Source organism: Manis javanica, chromosome 11 (assembly GCF_040802235.1).
Source record: "Manis javanica isolate MJ-LG chromosome 11, MJ_LKY, whole genome shotgun sequence".
NCBI lineage: Eukaryota > Metazoa > Chordata > Mammalia > Pholidota > Manidae > Manis > Manis javanica.
Genome location: NC_133166.1, coordinates 118,580,413 through 118,597,721, shown reverse-complemented (window position 1 = coordinate 118,597,721; position 17,309 = coordinate 118,580,413). Strand labels below are relative to the sequence as shown.

Genomic DNA, 17,309 nt, shown 5'->3' with positions numbered 1-17,309 from the left:
CTGCACCAGCCCCCTTGGGCTGTGCTCAGACAGCGGTTCCTCCTCAGGCAACAGGGACTTGGTGGGTTCCTGCCTCCTGCCACCTGCCAGGCACTTTGCTGTGTGCTGGGGGCACATGGGGAAGAAGAAAAGCGGGGCCCCTGCCCTGGGAGCCACAACGGGGGGGTGGGGGGGGCAGGTTGAGGCACTGCACACCCGACAGCAGGACTGAGCGGAACCGATGCAGGGATGGTATGTCGCGGTTGGGGTGGGTGGCTGCCTCAGCTCCGTGTTCACGGCAGTCCTCCCGGAGCCGGTGAACTGGGCACCGTCCGTCCTTCTCTGCCTGCAGAAAGGCAAGTGTCCAGCAGCATATCACCCCCTGGAGCCAAGATCCCTTGGTGTCCTAGGGCACTGAGGGCAGATGCCAGGGCCAGCCCCCTCTGCCTGTCCTGTTGCATGGGCCATTTGGCTGGAGCATCCTTCACCACACCATCTCCTTGCTGCCCCACCCCATCTGTCGCCACTGTCTACTGATTCCCAGTCTGGGCCCCCTACCTCCCTCCATCTTGATGTCCGCCTGGCTCACAGGGTAAAGCTCTGACACTGGGACTGGCTCACAAGGCCCTGCCCAGGCTGACCTGCGGGCCCTGCCCACTGCTTCTTTCCAGCTGGCCTGGTGTCTGCTCCATCCACAGGGTCCTCACACACAGGCCTCCTGTGGAGGGGCACCCTCCATGCTGCCCCCACTGCCCTCTGCCTGTGGCCTCTGTGCTCCGGCTGGTCCTTCATATCTCAGCTCCAGCTCCCAGATCTGAAGGCCGCTGCCCCTCATATCTCTGCTCAGGCTCTGGCAGGACCCCCTCTTCCAAACACCTGTCCTAGAACTCGTCGTTGTTGAACGTGAAGGTCAGGTTAGCTTGGTGCCTCTTTCTTTCTGGCCTTTACGCTCCACAAGGTCTGGCACCACGATTGCTTTTATTTGATGCTGTGGCTCCTGGTTCGTAGCAGGCACTCTGATTATTTCTTAGATGAATGAAGACGGGCTGCATACAGGAATTTAATTCAATTTCACCTGAGCTCACAGCACCTGGGCCCACCGTGGGAGCTTTTCCCAGCCTTTCCTCCTCTCAGATCCGGGCCCTGCCCTAAGCTGTGGGCCAGAGACCGAGTGCTGGCCTTGTGTGGGGGCTGGTGTCCTCGCAGCTGCTGGACCCAGGGCCACCTCCTGTCCTGGCTTTGGAGTCAGTGAAGCCTGGGCTCTGGGGCCTGGACCTGTCTGGGTTTCTCATGCAAGAAAGGGCTCATTCAGAAGCATGCTACTGACTGGAAGAATAAATAACTGCTGAATGTTCTGACACGGCCCTTTCAAACTGGAGTATGTCCCAGGGAGGCTCTCAGGGTGATGACAAGTTTGGAAACCAGATCAGATCTTGGGGGAATGTGGGACTGAGAAGGTGGGGGAGGGCGACTGGGAACAAATAGCTTTGCAGCCTTGGCCCCTGAGCGTGAGGCAGGCGGCTGCGTGGGTGGCCTCGGGTGGAGCCGGCAGCTTGCATGTCCTCTGCAGACCGGCCAGGCCTTCGCTCTCTAGGGACCTGGTGTCCTCAGTGCTTGCCCCGAAGACGGCAGAGATGCTGGTCGTAGGAGACCCAGGGTTTGGGGCCCAGCTGTCTCCCTCAGTGTGGGCATTTTCCCATTCCTGGCAAGGCCCTGCTCGGTGGGGGCGGGCTGTCAGCTGCAAGAATGCTCTGGTCAGACAGGCTCCATCCAACATGGGTAGGGAGGGCACACCAGGAGGCCCCATAGCTCATGATTCTAGGTCACCTCCTGCAACATCCAGAGGCAGCAGAGGTATTTATAGCAGCCAGAGGCCAGGAGGGTAGGTAAGTCAGCAGGAGCGATGATGCAGATCCTCAAGTCCCTGAGCTCTTGCTGCCTCCCTCCCGCCCCCCACCCTCCTCCCTGCCCCAGAGCCTTCCTGGTGAAGGGCTGAGCCTGCTGAGCAAGCAGGTGTTATCACACTGCCTCCCCAAGCTCTGGAGGAGGTGAGGTGCCACTGTCTGCCTGGCAGAAGCCTCGGCCTCAGCAGGTCTGGCCAGGACCTTGTCTGTCTCCACGGCCCCAGTGGGCACCTTGTTAGCACTCAGCCCGGGCCTGCTGGTCTCTCTTGATGGTGCTGTTTGCTCTTCATTGAAAGGTTCATCCCCTGGAGTCACCGGTAGCTCGCTGGCCTTCAGGGTTCAGCAAAAGGCCTGCCTCCTCCCTACTAGTAGCAGGTAGTTAATGGGGCCGCGGCACTGCCCCAGGTTGCCTGGGAGGAGGCCCTACCAAATGCCTGTTAACTCTGTGCTGTGTCTTTGTTAAGTGCTGGTGGAGTGCACCTCGCGGCTGGGAGGGCAGCAGTCCCAGCCCGTGGTCACCAGGGCTCTGCCTCCTCCTGCCATACCTAGGGAGCAGGCCGGGAAGTGGAGGCCATGGAAGTGGCAATGTGACAAAGCTGGGGGCCCGGGCGCTGAGGGTGAGTCCTCTGGGAAGGAAGATGACACCAAACCCTGAAGCCCCAGGTCAAGCTGGCTGGGCCGGCCCTCTCAGGGCCTTCACCTGCTGAGATCCGAAGTAGGCCCTTCAGTCTCACCCAGGCGAGAAGAGGCAGAAGCTGACGTTCACCGTGAGCCTGATGGTGCTGCCGCCGTTGTGGAGGCCTGGGCTCCCCCATCTCCAGTCTCCGTTGTCCAGGGCCTCTGGGCCCCTCCCACTCAGGCTGGGGGACGAGCAGGGGGAAGTTGAGGTTTGCTCCTTGGGAGCCTCCACGTAATGGAGAAGGTGAGGCACGTGTCCCAGGAGCCTTCAGGAAAGGGAGCCCCAACTGCACTGATTGGTAGTGAGCTGACCAGCCAGGGCTGGGGCTTAACGCCGAGCCCTGAGCTTCACCAGGGACAAGGCCCTGAGGAGGGAGGGCCATCCGGACAGGGCGCTGTACCCCCGCTCCTGGCTTGCTCAGTCACAGAGGGACAGAGAAGCCTGCTCATGGAAGGGCCCGGGAAATGAGCTTGCCTGATGGTCAGGGACAGAAGGGCGCCATGATTGGTGGAGAGCTTTTAGTTAATGATTGGGAGTTTTAGTTTTATTTAAAGGGCATTTAAAAGCCATAGTGTGCTTTTGAGGAGGAGGTTGATTTAATTAAAACTGTAAATTGTGAGTATGTATAGCTAATGCTACTGAGCACCTACCCCACGCCAGACTCTGCTCTTAGCACTTTTCAGCTTTGAACCCACTTTGTCCTCACAGCCCCGTGAAGGAGGTGCTGACATCCCCATCCCCATTTACAGATGAGGAAGATTCTGTACTAGTGGATTCATCCTGGGAAGTGGCCCCTGCACTGTACTCTGAAGGTGGTGGCTCAGTGGACATGAAGGAATAGAGGCCCCAGGACGAAGCCGGTCTAGCCTTGTCCTCCACCTGGTGGCAGAGGGCCTTCTGAGCCCCACCCCTTCGTGGACTCCTGTGTTCCTTGTGCCTGGGTCCAGCTTTGTCATGCCTAGGGAGGTGAGAGGGAATGGAGGGCCTGAGGGACAGAAGCATTGGCCCCAGGCCCTGGACTCTGAGCTCTTGAATCAGTGTTTTCTGTGGCCCCTTTGCCATAAGGGCTCAGGCTAGGCAGACGTGTGAGCCCCAAGGCTCTCTCCTAGGCCATCCTGCATGAAAACAGCAAGTAAAACTCTAAAACCCAAGGCCAGAGTGGACCTGAGAGGTTGTCCTGTCCAGTGCCTCTGAAAAACTTCTAAGCATTGAGACTATTTAGTTCAAATATGATGTTACAAGGAACCCAATATGTAAACTAGCTAAGAGCCACTCTGATTTAGATAGCCTGCAAACCCCAGGAAGCCTGCCTGCCGTGACCACCTACCCTCATCTGGGGTCCCTGAGGGTTTCACTTTTGAAGAGCATTGACATCCCCTCTTTGGGCTCGGGAGTGGAGGGTCACAGAGGTGGGGTTGGGGCCAGGAGGCAGTGGGGCCACCACCTCCACCCGTGCTCCACGGGGGCAGGGATGTTGGCCCTTCCTGTCGCACACGGGAACTCTCTCTGCAGACTCCCTCCCCTGGGAAAGAGCTCCTGTTACGTAGTCACTTGATCCCTCCCTGCTTCTGAGATGCCCAGGGAATGGCTGAAGTGCAACCCAATAACCTGAGTGGCAGGCCTGTGCCCTACATGGCCGTGCTGCCCAGGGAGGTGGCCCCTCTGCGTATCCGTGGCCCAGTCTGGGAGGCATTTCCACCAATGCCGGCCAGAGTACGAGGCCGGCCCGCAGCCTGAGGAGGCATGACAGGATGGTGGTGGCACAGGGTATGCTGGGCGTGCCGGAGGGGCTTTCCCAGATGAAGTGTCAGGCTAGGTGTGCCCACTTAGCATCCCCATTAGCGGCCTCATTAGGGGGCCCCTAATGAAGTGGAAGGTGCAATTCCTCTAGGAGGTGTTGCTGGCACCCAGGGCAGAGAGTCTCCTCTCAGAATCTCTGAGAAGCCAGGCCAGAGGCTCCCAGCGAGTGGGGCTCCCAGAGGCCCTGGGGAGGTGGAGGTGTGTGTGGCAAGGGAAGGGGGCCATAGGATGCAGACTGGGCAGATGGTCATGAGTGGTGGGCCCCTCTCCCTCGGAGCATCCTGAGTTTGAGTGGGAAGCTATCTGCAGTGGGGCACCCTGAACCTCAGAGACACAGACCCCGGATTCCAGCAGGAGCCCAAGGGGGGCCTTGGTCCGCACTGACCAGTGGGATGGCGCTCCCCCATCACTGGCTTGTTGTGGATTAAGGGAGGCAGGGCCAGTGAAGCTTCAGCCCCGGCAGGAGGGGCTCCTGGGAGATGCCGCCATTCCAGTCCTGTTGGGTAGGCTGGCAAGGAGGCAGGCGGGGGTCAGCCTGGGAGCCAGGCCTTTCTGTTTGGGAGGGTTGGCTTAGATCTCAGAGAGATTAGCAGCCCCCTGCCGGACCTCCCTTGGGGCAGGGACTCTGAGCAGCAGGGAGGAAAAGGTCTGAGCACTTGCAGGAGAGATGATTAATGCACAGTGATGGGGGCAACGGATACTTTCTATGGGCTGAGCGCCCTCTGTGCATTATTTTATTCCCTCCTCGTGACTCCCTATGAAGCAGGTACCTTCGTTATCCCATTTTACAGATGAGGTTATGGAGTCACAGAGAAGTGAAGGTCACAGACAACCAGAAATGATGGGACTCATATTCAAACCCAGGGCTGCCCTCCTCCTGGCCAGAGGGAAGGTGGCTCTGTGTGCATGGGATGGTTGCCACCTCCAGGTCTGCATTTGAGGAAGAGAGGGCTTCAGGGGCTATCATGAGGCGGGTGCAGGCCACAGCACAGGGCTGTGGGAAGGACTTGGCCTGTATAGAAAGAAAGCTGGGAAAGGCGTCTGAGTCCCCCCCCCCCCCCACCAACCCCACAGACAGGCAGGAGGCAATGGCAGGGGACTCAGAGACCCAGCAGAGCCCGGCTTTCTGAGCCACTCCAGGGCACCTCTGCCCTGGGTACTAAGTGTGGAACAAGGGCCCATTTCAACTTTCAGGAAAATAAACAGTCTCTAAAGAATTCCGAAACAAAACCTGGCCTGGCCAGACACTGGGAGCCCCTTCCACTGTTGGGAACAGGTCCATTTGGGCCCAGGACTAAGTGGGTCCTGGTGTAAGTGCCCCACCTCCACCCCGAGGGAGGGCCAGGGGAGGGAGGAGGACCCAGCCCGGCTGCCAGAAAAGGGCTCTGCCGCCCTCCCAGGCCCGCCCTCCTCATTCCCCAGCAGCCAGCTGCCCTCCCAGAACAACTAGCAGGAAACCAAAGGCCCCAACTGACTCCCAGGGAGCTGGCTGGTGTCAGTGACAGGGCCAGTGGCAGATGGCAGATTCTGCTGGTTGTAGACTAGTGGAAAATAATTAGCGTGAGAATGAGAAGCCGGGGCCTTGGTGATAAACGGAGCCCTGATGAGCCTCCTCCGAGCGGCTGGGAGCGCAGAGAGCCTCATGCAGGCCTGGCTCCAGTAAGTGACCCTGGGCAAGTTACTTCTTGGGCCTCAGTTTCCTCATGGGTAAAGTAGGGATTATAGCACCTCATAGGGTTGTTAAATCTTGTTTAAAAGATTAAATTAAAGGAGTTAATACATGTAAACTCCTTGCTGTGATACCAGGCATGTAGTAAATGCCATATAAGAATTAAAAATTTTTTCAAACAAAATTCTTAAATTCTTTACAGTTTTAAAGCAGGTAGTAGAATAACTGTTGGAGCTATTTCTGGGTCTAGCCCAGGATGCCCATAGGCAGGGTCCCGGATACCTGGGGCTGCCTCTCTCATCCTCTTCCCTGAACTCGGCGCCCAGCCCCCAGATTGCTCTTCGGTGGGGAGGGGCTTCGGCCAGCAAGCACACTGATGCTGTGAGAACTCAGCAGACAAACCTAGCTTCAAAGCCTGACTTGGCTCCGCACTCACCAGGTTATTTAACCTCTCGGAGCCTCAGTTCCCCCAGCTGTGGCACAGAAACAGCCATACCTACCCACGGGGTTGCAGTGAGGGGTGTGGGAGGCACCTCCCCCGGCCCTTCAAGGCCATCCTGGTAGGGAGGGTGGGGAAGGTGGTTGTTAGTCTAAGACCCTGGTGGGCGGAGGGGACCAAGTGGCAGGGGTATCCCCCTCCTGCCCCTGGCTACACCAGGCACATAGTCTTAGTCCCAGGGCCTGAGCGTGTGAGCACCCATCTCGTGCTGAAATCCAGCTCCAGCCCTGGGCAGGCTCGGCTCTGCCTTCTGCTCCAGCACAGCTGACGCGTGAAAAGCAACAGCTTTTGGGCCCCTAACTTGGGTTGCACACACCCGGGCACAGGCGGGTGGCACACATGGCCCCCAGCCCACGCATGGCATGCTTTCTCTGTCACCTCCCTTGCCACCTCCCCTTCCTGTGCCTCTCAGAGCCCAGGCTCTGTGTGGGTCCGCAGCCCCGGGAAGGGGAAGGGCACTCAGGGTGGAAGGAACGGGTGGATCTTTGTGCACCTGGGAATGAGGAGTCAGACTGATGGAGGCAGAGATTTTCTTCTTCTGAGCACCTCAAGCAGCTGCTTGAAGTCCCGGCTCGGCCTCTTCCTTGTCCTGGGATCCCCAGGCAGCTATCACACCTCTCCGAGCCTCACTTCCTTTGTCTGTAAAGTTGTGGGGCTGTCCCCTATGACCTGGTGAGGCTGGGGTGAAAGGACACATGGAGTTTTAGCTCTGTGCCCTCCTGGCTCCACAGCCACCCCACTGGGCTCAGTTTTCCTCATCTGCAGAATGGGGCCAATACCCCGCTCTTCCACAAGGTGGTGGGACTCAAGAGTTCTTTAAGGCCCGAAGTCCCTTCCTCCTCTCTCTGTCAGGGTGGTTAGAAGTCAGCTCCTGGGTTCAGAAACTGGCACTTAGCTAAATCCTGCTCCTCAGAAGTAGTGTGTGAGGCAAAGACATGGGCTCTGGAGCCAGGCTGTGTGACCTTGGGCAAGTCACTTCACCCCATCTGTACAATACTGGTAATAGCAGGACCTAGCTTTCTGCTCTTATTAGGATTAAGTGAGTTTTGTCTGTAATGGGCTTAGATGAGGCCCAAGACAAGGTAGGCAACTGACAAACGCTAGAGGAAGCAGAGCCCCTGGGTCCCTCACTTATGGGCTGACTCTCTCCTCCCCATCACCCTGCAACCCTGGGAGCACGCTGCACTTTGGCGAAATGAGTCTAGTTACTGTGTGTTGATCCTCTCTCTCTCTGCAGATGCTCTCATTTAAGCCTCCAAAGGGAGCAGAGAGGTTAACGAGCTCTCAGCATGTGGCTGAGAAGTAGAGGAGCTGAGATTTGGCCACCACTGAAGCCACCCTGGGTGCTGCTAAAGAGGCAGGGACCATGTGCCAGCCCAGTTAGGTAGGCAAGAGAGTAGGCTAGTGGTGGGCCTGCCTCAGCGCCTCAGCTAGGATGGAGCCTTCTAGGCACTACCACTCCCCCTGTGGGCTGCCTGGGACCCAGCCTCACAGAGGTCAGTCCCCTGGAGTCAGATGCTGACCCAAGAAGGGACAAGCCTCAGCACCCAACACAGTAACACTTGGAATCAGACCCAGACCAGCAGAGGGGGCTCAGCAGGTGGCCGTCTCCCTTAACCTTTTTGCAGCACCTCCAATTCCAAAGCCCTTTCACACAGGAATCCCATGCATCACAGGAACGGGAGGCCTGGGCCCTCCCTCAGGGCACCAAGGATCAAAACACCCTCCAGAGCTAAAAGAGCCCTTACAGACTACCCAATCTCCCTTTTTACTTTGGCCACCAGGAATTATGGAATCTAATGATAGTTTTACTTGTAGTTCCTGTGAGGGCCTTTATGTTTTGCACATGTGCAACTGAGTCCCCCTACCTTCTGTTTTAATTGGTTTTTGTTCTGAAGTTTGTTTTTAAACTTTATCTTTTGTGATTTCTGTAAGGCACATGCAACCATTTGTTGTGAAATCAAATAAATACTAGCATAAATACAAAAATACAAGCCTCTCATTAGTCCAGGCTCCTCCTTCTTCAGGAGAGAAGCTGCAGCCTGAAGGGGTGGGTGATGCTCTGGCCAGGGGAGGCTGCTCTTGGTCCAGGACTGGCAGCTTTAGGGTGTGGCCCAGCCACCAGCCTTGGCAGGAGGGGTAAACTGGGGGCCCAGGGAAGGTGGGGCTTGTGCCTGAGGTCCCTTGTCCTTTGCTAGCTGAGCTGCAGAGTGCTTGGGGCCCCGCCCGTTGGCTGGGGCGAAGCCAGCCATAGATGACTCTGAAACTGCAAGTGGCTGATGCCTTCTTGTGGATTGATCTCCAGCGAGGGAGCTTGTGTGGATTTTGCTGGCTTCCAAGAGGGTTATGCATCAAGAGAGTGAAAGAGGCTCTCAGCCCAGGCTCCCTGGGGTGACACTCGGCTAATGGAAGTGCCCCCTGGGGAGCTGGAGTGGGGTGTGCCATAAGGAAGGAGAAGGATGTGAGCCAGCTGCAGGGCTCTGGAGGTGTGGGTCCAGCATCTCGTGGTGACACTGCAAGGATGGATGTTGTGGGAAAGCCAGGAGACTCTGGGGCCTTTCTGTACCTCCATTTCCTCGCCTATGAAAGGGGTGGCTGGACTGTTTCCAAGGCCCCTTCCAGCTCTGATATTCCGCATCAAGGGCAGGCTATGGGTGGCAGCAGGAATGACCTGCGTCTCCTGCCTGCTCAGCCTCCTGCTCCTTGGAAGGTGTCTGGGCAGAGTCTCTGAGCCTGTTTCCTCATTCTTCAGTTGTAATTTGAGGTTGGTATTGTTTTCACCTGCATTTTAGAAATGAGGAACTGAGGCACAGAGAGGTTAAGTAACTTGTCCACAGTCACTCAGCCAGTAAGTGAAGAACCAGGACTCAGACATAGTCTGTTTTTAGAGCATGTGAAATGAGAGTGACGCTGTCACCCTGCATCACTGCTGTGAAGATGGAAGGTGGTTAGCTTAGGACTTGGGACATAGGAGGGGCTTGGCTGATGTCCGATGTGTCCCTGTGGCCCAGACCTGGCTGCTGTCCCTTCAGGCTTAACCTCCAGCACATCCTTGGATCCAGATGCCCATGGCCACCTCTGGCCAGGTGGGAAATCTCATGGGCTGACACAGAGGTTGAGGTGGCACTATACAGGCTCCCAAAGCATGTCATCCTGTCCCCTGTGGCACTGGGTTCAGCCTGACTCCAGTGACCTGCCCCAGGGCAGACAAGCAAGGTGGCTTCCCAGCTCCCATTGGCCTTGGGGCGGTGCACTCTGTGCACGCCAGCTGGACGCAGCAGCTCACGCCCTCCTCAAGGCCTGTGGTGGGGTGGGTCAACCGTCAGGGTTGTATCCACTCAGTCTAGCCCTTGGCAGTCAGCTGGAGCCCATCATCGGTATCAGCAGCACCCCGTCACAGGTCATCCTGCCCAGAAGTCCCAGAAAGCCCCTTAGGAGCTCTGTTAATATGGCAGCCCCAGGGTTAGGGCCTTGTGGTCTGCCAGGGCCTGTGCAAGCCCTTCAGCGACATCATTGGAGTCAGTTCTCAAGACCACCTTACCCCTGTTTTGCAGATGAAGGAGCTAAAACGCTAGAATGGTCAAGAGAGCCAGCGGAGGGGACGACGATGCTTTCTGAGGGGTCAGGGCGGCACTGGGGTGGGACATTTACCAAAAAGCCAAGGATGCGAGCTCAGAGGGGAAAGGGGCCCTGGCTCGGGGCCTTGGGCCAGGGAGGGGAGCTGTCGCAGCAGCTGGGGGATGGAGCAGCAGTCCGAGGCCACGTGGGAGGAGAGGGGCTGGCACTGAGATGGGATGCGTCCCTGCTGCAGCCTGAGGGACGTGGAAATGGGCAACCTGCAGGGCGCCCCCCTCAGGGTTGGGGTGGGACGAGCAGCAAGGAATGAGCAAGCTTACTGTATGGCAGTGTGCCCAGGGCTACCCTGGGCAGAGGGGCCGCGATCCCAACAGGGAGTAGCCTGTTCCATTTGAGAAGGGTGGCACGGGAAAGGGGGCTTTCAGGGGGGGTTTCAAAGATTTCAAAGAAGAGGTGACTTCTGGATGGCCTAGAAAAATAAGTAGGATTTTATCTAGCAGAGGACCTGGGGTTAAAAAAAACACGGGGTCTTCCAAAGGGGTATTTTTAGGGAGTAGTAAGTTCAGTGGGGTGGTTAGGAAAGGAAGGTGGGCAGTGTGAGAAGGGCCTGGAGGGCCTCCTGAGCCAGAAGATGACTGGTGGCTGGAGGTAGGCTCTGTGCCCCACTGGTCTATGCCTGGAATCCCCAGGGCTTAGTGAGTGTCCTTCTGCTCCAGGACTCAGAGAGAGGGAGGCACTTGCCCGAGGTCACAAGCCCTGCCTGCGGTGACTGAGGCCCTCAGCCACTGCCAAAGGAGCTTGGACTTTTATCCTGCAGGCCAAGGGGAGCCACGGAAGGTTTTTCAAGTAGGGGACAGCATGTGCCTTTAAAAAAAGAGTTTTTTATTTTTAGAAAAAGAAACTCCCAGAATGGCTAATACTTAACTTGGGGGCCTGAATCATCCTCAGGGAAGTTGGACTTTGTGGGTGGGGCAAGTAAGGGGCTGCCTAGAGCCACTCAAGTCCTTCCATCGTGTGAGGCGGGTACTGGCACCTCATTCATACCTGCCTGGGCTGCGGCCCAGCCAGGGGCATGGGGAGCCCGCAGCGGTGTTCCTGTTCCCCACACCTCCCCGCTGGAAATGCCACTGGTCTGGAGTCAGGAGGGAAGGCTGTGTGCCCCGTCCATCCCCCGTGGCTGTTGGAGGGTACCAGCCATGTGCCCAGGGGTGGAGAGCCAGAGGAAGTGCTTTGTGGCAGCCCCAGACCAGGAAGTAGCCACGGCCCTCCCCCTCCTGAGGCATTTCCTCCAGATGAAATCACATCCCCAGCAGGGGAACAGGCCCCCATTGTGAAGGCTGGGGTCTCAAGAGAAAGGGTGCCTTTCAGGTCCTTAAAAATAGCAGCCCTGAGATGTCTGAATCCACATGGAGTGGAGTGGCCCACCCGCCCCCAGCGGCAGCATGGGCCCTGGCACCCCGCCCCTCACCGTGACCTGTTGGTGACCAGCTGGAGAGTCCACTCACTCAGGCAGGGGAGGGCAGCTGGTCTAGCAGAGGGCTCATATACCACCCCTACCCCCACCCTGAAACCAGTGCTGGCATTATCCAGCCTGGCTGGGGCCTCTGCAGATGGTTTCTCACGTGGTCCTCACCAGAACCTTAACAGGTAGGGATAATCGACACGTAACAGGTGAAGAAACCGAGGCACAACTAGTAAGTCACATAGTTAGTGGGTGCTGGAGCCCAGGTTCAAAGTCAGGCAGCCTGGGTTCCCGGAGCTGTGCCTAGGATTCCAAAGTGGTGGGCTGGCCCCAGGTGCGAGCTGGAGGGGCAGGGCCTATAATGGGACACCTGGTGGGGTTAGCCCGCAGGAGCCTACCATGTGATCCAGGTGGGCACCGGTGGCAGCTTCAGGCTCGTTGCCCCCTGAGCGCGGGGGCAGAGGCTGCACAGGAAGTAACACTCCTTGGTGGCCCACTAATGCCGGGCCAGGTGCCCGGCTTGCCCCACTGCTCCCACCTAAGAGCTGGGGGGGCGGGCCTGCACATGAGTTAGGGGTACGAGCGAATTGAAGAAGCATTAGCTATTCCAGATGCCCAGAGGTGAAGGTGGTTAAGAAGGGGTGCTCCTCAAGGCAACTGGGCAGGGCGCTCCTCGACTCCCCTAAGAGCAAGATGCTCCGAGTAGCTGGCAGGGCAGGGGCCTTACGGGCAGCCCCTCGGGGACGCCACTCCCTCCCTCCACCCAGGTCTGGCCTGATGAGTGTGGGTGCGGAGCTACGGTGCCTCTGCAGGGACCAGGCTGACCGGCCTCTCAGTGACTTCAGCTGTGTGAGGGGCCCTGAGCCCTGTATTTTTAAGGTGAGCCACCCAGAGATGGGGAGGGCCTATGAAGAGCTGGTGCTGAAACAGGCCGTTGGCAGCTCTGTCCTGCCCCAGCCCTGCTGCCACCCACAGTGTCCCAGCTCCCGCAGTTCCGCCCTTCCCAATAGAAGCCTGTTCCGTCAGCGGCTTGTCATGGACATGCCATTGGAGTCCCAGCCCCCTGCAGTCCCAGACCCACCCCGCCACAAGGCTCCCACGCTCTCCATCCTTTTCTCCACTTCCCAGAATCCATGCTCCAGCTCCTCCTTGGAGAGAGTGGGGTGATGTCACTTCCTGAGGGTGGGGGGAGGAGTAGGCACGACCCTGGCAGGCTAGCCCGCCAGGCCGCCCGCTTGCCCAGAGCAGCCTGGCAGTGGCTGGATGAAGTGGCTACACCAGGGAGTGGGAGACGGAGGCAGGCTGGCCTGGACATGCTGTCTGGCCACCCAGCCCCACATCCCCTTGCCCACCCTGCAGGCTGTGCCCACTGGCCAGGGGAGACTTGGCCACTTCCTTCCTAAGTGATGCTGGTCTCTGTTTCCCCGGAGTCGTCACTGGGGAGAGGAGGACTTGCCACCAGCCCTGGACCAGGTGCCATGTAAGCCTCTGCCACCCGGGAGCAGCTGCCCTCCAGTGGGGTGCCCGGCCTCCCCCCAAGGCCAGGGTTTCTGTGCATAGTTGAGCACAGGGCTACCCTGGAGCCCCTTACCACTATCTCCCAGACCAGTGACCCTGTGGAAGCCTTCTGGCCCTTGAGGCTAGGCTAGCCTTTTTCCTAGGGCTCTAGGGTGTGGGGGCCCCAGTTCCCAGCACTCCAACCTGAGCTTGCCTGTGGCTAATTGGAATTCAGTGACTTCAGAGAGTTGGAGACTAGGCAATTAAGGTTGCCTGGCTCAGGGTGGGCAAGAGAGGTGAATTGCCAGGAGAATGGGGTACCCTGCAGGGCATGCCCACTTCCAGCAGAGTGGCTGAGTACCTCAGCGGTGCTCCTGACCATGTCTTTTAACCATGTCCTCTACCAGAGGCATAGCTGTGTTTTGGAATTCTATCTGATGGGTGTAAAATCTAGCCATAGCGCATGATCTCAGGTTCCAGCAAAGCAAGAAACTGAAGACCTTAGGCAACAAATACTTACTGAGCACTTACTATGTGTTGGGCACTCCCACCCTCTCTCTTGCCAGCACTACACATGCCTTTACCCCCACCTTTCCCAAGGACCAAGTGCACTGGGCCAAGTCTCTGGGTAATAGGGGCTTGGGGCTCTCCTGATCCCATCTGCAGGGAGACAGGGAGTGAGCCTAAGTCTTTAATGGAGCTGAGCAGTTACTGTTGGGGCAACCCCAGGCAGAGCCAATCCCAGAGGCCAGTGCCAGTCTTAGGGGCAGGAGAGAGTCCTCAGGGTAAGGCTGAAGCCAGCGTCTGGCTACTGAGGTCCTTTATGTTGACTCTCGGGGCTAGATACTCTGGGGGGTGGATCCTGCCCAGGGTGGGTCAGCGTTTTCAGTGCCTGGGAGAGATGCCTGTGCTGCTGGGCACACTTGGCCAGGAGGGCAGTGGACCTGGATGCTGCAGTGGCCCGGGCAGGCACAGGGTTCTCTCCTCTCTTTCAGGAGGTGAGCACCAGGCCCGCTGAGCCTCTGCAGAGCTGCCAGCCATGCCCGGGATCGTGGTGTTCCGGCGGCGCTGGTCTGTGGGCAGCGATGACCTCGTCCTGCCGGCCATCTTCCTCTTCCTCCTGCACACCACCTGGTGAGTCTCAGGGCTCTGCCATAGGCCTGGAAGACAGCTTTCTGACCATCTGTCCTGACTCTGTCATGCTTCCAGCTCCCAGGAGTTGGTGTCTGAAACGTCTACCCACTCTGGGTGATACCCACATGAAACCCAGAGAACTGAACTACCCACCACTAGGCCTGACCCCAGCACTGGCAGGTGCTGTTCTGCTGTGGGCAGCTGGGCTCTGTTTTCTCATTTCCCTGTCCGTGGCCACCCATGTCCTCAGAGGCACTTGATGCCATGTGCACAGTGGTCCTGCATCTGTAGCAGCAAAGCCTTCCACCTCCTGAGTCCCGGCTGGGCTGGGCCTGCCTGCCAGGGACTATGGGTGGTACAAAGACTTCCCAGCCCATCTTACACGCCCATTCTCCCAGGTTTGTGATCCTGTCCGTGGTGCTCTTTGGCCTGGTCTACAACCCGAATGAGGCCTGCTCCCTGAACCTGGTGGACCATGGCCGCGGCTACCTGGGCATCCTGCTGAGCTGCATGATCGCCGAGATGGCCATCATCTGGCTGAGCATGCGCGGGGGTATCCTCTACACGGAGCCCCGTGAGTCCATGCAGTACGTGCTCTACGTGCGCCTGGGTAAGGGCCACCCACGTTGGGGGTGGGAGCTGGTCCAGACCACCCCCACCACCACCCTCCTCCCGTGCACCATCATTCATTCAGCCAAAACTTTTGGGCACATGCAATGGGCCAGGCCCTGTGCCAGCACCAGGCTCCAGCAGCGAACCAGCAGAGTTACTAGGCTTATGTTCTAGGCCAGGGGTGGCCGGGACTGTGGCCTGAGCACCAAATCGAGGCTGCTGTCTGTTTTAGTAAATAAAGTTTTATTGGACCCCAGTCATTCATTTATGTACTGACTGATTTTGCACGACTACAGCAGAGCTGAGCAGTCAGGACACAAATTGTGACCCACAAAGTCTAAAATATTTACTCTCTGGCCCGGAAAAAGTTTGCTGAGCCCTTTTCTAGGCCATGCACATCTCTTCAGCTGCTTTGTGATCCTCCCCAAATAGATCCCCCTTCCTGGGAAGGACCTGGACCAGCTTCCCAGAGGGCCAGTGTCCACTTCCTGGGCTTGGGTTCCAGCTGCTTCTCCTGGCCAGTCCCATTAAACACTTCCCTTGTGCTTCTAAGAACTGTGCTAAGCTACCCGTCACCCCGTGTTACCTCAGAGAGGAGCTATCATCCATCTCATTTTACAGATGAGGAATCTGGGACCCAGGGGGGCTAATTAGCTCCCGCAAGGTCACAGAACTACCAAGTGTGTGAGTATCAGAGCTGAGGTTTGAACCCAGGTCGTCTGGCTTCAAAGCCTGGACTCTGAGCTGCCGCATTGCGCTGCCTGTGCAGCTGGGGCCCCCACTGCTGCCCCTGGAGGGCCGCTGATCTCCTCCACCTCTTCCCTGCCCTGGGCTCAGTGATCTGGCCTGAGCAGGGCGCTTTGAGCCGCTGACTGCTGGGGCACCTCCCTCTTCCTACCCCAAGTGCCTGCCTCTTTCTGGGAAATAACAGATTCCACGAAATTAATACCCTCATCTGATTCTCACACAGTCCTCTAAGGTAGATGTTCTCACCCCATTTTACAGATGAGGAAACGGAGGCTTGGAGAGATAGGTAACTTGCCTAAGACATCTCTGATTCCAGAGTTTGTGGGTATAATTCTAAAATTCTGAAAGAATAGGGAAATGCTTCTTCATCATCCACCTTCCCAGTCACCTCAGGGAAGCATCGAGAGCCTGAGGACACATGAACAGCAGGACGGAATGGTGGTGGGCAGCCACGTTCCCTGGGCCCTGTCCACGAGGCCATGTGGCGGGGGTGGGGGAGGGTCTGATGCCCTTGCTGCTGAGCTGGCTGGCGATCCTGCAGTAGGAGGGGCCAAGCAAAGGTTCCAGGGCCCTTCCCAGAGGGCAGAAGGTGGCCATCCTTCAACCAGCGCCCTGCTCTCCTGCAGCCATCCTGGTGATCGAGTTCATCTATGCCATCGTGGGCATCGTCTGGCTCACTCAGTACTATACCTCCTGCAACGACCTCACTGCCAAGAACGTCACCCTCGGTACGTCAGCCAGCCCCGGGGGTGGAAGGGGCAGGGTCAGCTTAAAGAAGAGGAAGGTCAGGCTCCACCAGAAGGAAACAGTTTCTGTGAGGACACCTGACAGGTTGGCTGGGTGAGGCTGTAGCCTTCATCCTTGTGGTCTGCCATCTGTCCTCAGGGAGGGGACCCTGGACTGGGACGGGGGGAGCAGCAGGCACACAGTTGCCAGGGCAACAGTTGAGGGCCCCCTAACACCTCCCTGGAAATTCACAGAGCCACCTGCTCTGTGCCAAGTGTGGGCCTTGGGGTCAGGGCTCAGAAGGGGACGGCTAGGTGGCCAGAGTGTGGGCTCAGGAGCTTCAGAACTGTGCAGACGCCCTTTCTTCAGAGCGGGCGAGCCAGGGAGGTGTCCCCACCCCCAGTACCTCTCACTTCCCACTGCTGCCCCCACAGGGATGGTCGTCTGCAACTGGGTGGTCATCCTCAGTGTCTGCATCACTGTCCTCTGCGTCTTTGACCCCACGGGCCGCACTTTTGTCAAGCTGAGAGCCACCAAGAGGAGGCAGCGCAACCTGCGGACCTACAACCTGCGGTCAGTCAGCTAGGCAGGAAGGCGGTCCCCAAGTGGGCTTGGCAGACGGGCCAGTGGGGGCTGGCCCCATGCCTCCCAAGCTGCGTCCCAACCTGTGTAAGCCATGGGCCTCGGTCAGAGTCTTGGCTTTGCCCAGCCCCAGTTAACTGATCTTTACAAGGGAAATAATGGCCGCTCTGCCGCCTCCTTCTGCTGTGAGATTTAAAAGAAATAAAACACGTGCGAGGTGGTTAACATGATGCTCACGTTAGTATGTGCTCAGTAAAAGGGAACCATTGTCTGTCATCATCTTCAGTGCTGATAATAACCACGATAGAAATAGCAGGAAGCATGTACAAACCAGGCCAAGCATTGCATATATTAACTTACAGCAACTCCATGAGTTAGCTGTTACCTTCATCCCCATGACACAGATGAAGAAACTGCGGCCCAGAGAGGCTATATGACTTGCC

General features: G+C 57.8%; 1 protein-coding gene across 13 annotated transcripts in view; it reads left to right on the top strand.

Moving 5' to 3' along the window:
* The window catches only part of DAGLA (diacylglycerol lipase alpha), a 60,925-nt gene that overhangs the window by 21,826 nt on the left and 21,790 nt on the right, over positions 1-17,309 (top strand). For 3 of the 13 annotated variants that reach the window (XM_017652577.3, XM_036995616.2, XM_073217671.1), the window contains 4 exons: positions 14,061-14,199; positions 14,598-14,809; positions 16,185-16,286; positions 16,719-16,857. In XM_017652577.3, the coding sequence (XP_017508066.2) occupies positions 14,105-14,199; positions 14,598-14,809; positions 16,185-16,286; positions 16,719-16,857 (548 nt within the window). In that variant the 5' untranslated portion in view covers positions 14,061-14,104. Of the gene's footprint in view, positions 1-4,074; positions 4,330-5,492; positions 6,022-10,688; positions 11,754-12,335; positions 12,448-12,927; positions 13,049-14,060; positions 14,200-14,597; positions 14,810-16,184; positions 16,287-16,718; positions 16,858-17,309 lie in introns of those variants that run through there. The other 10 variants (XM_017652578.3, XM_036995613.2, XM_017652581.3 and 7 more) reach the window with 8 other exon arrangements.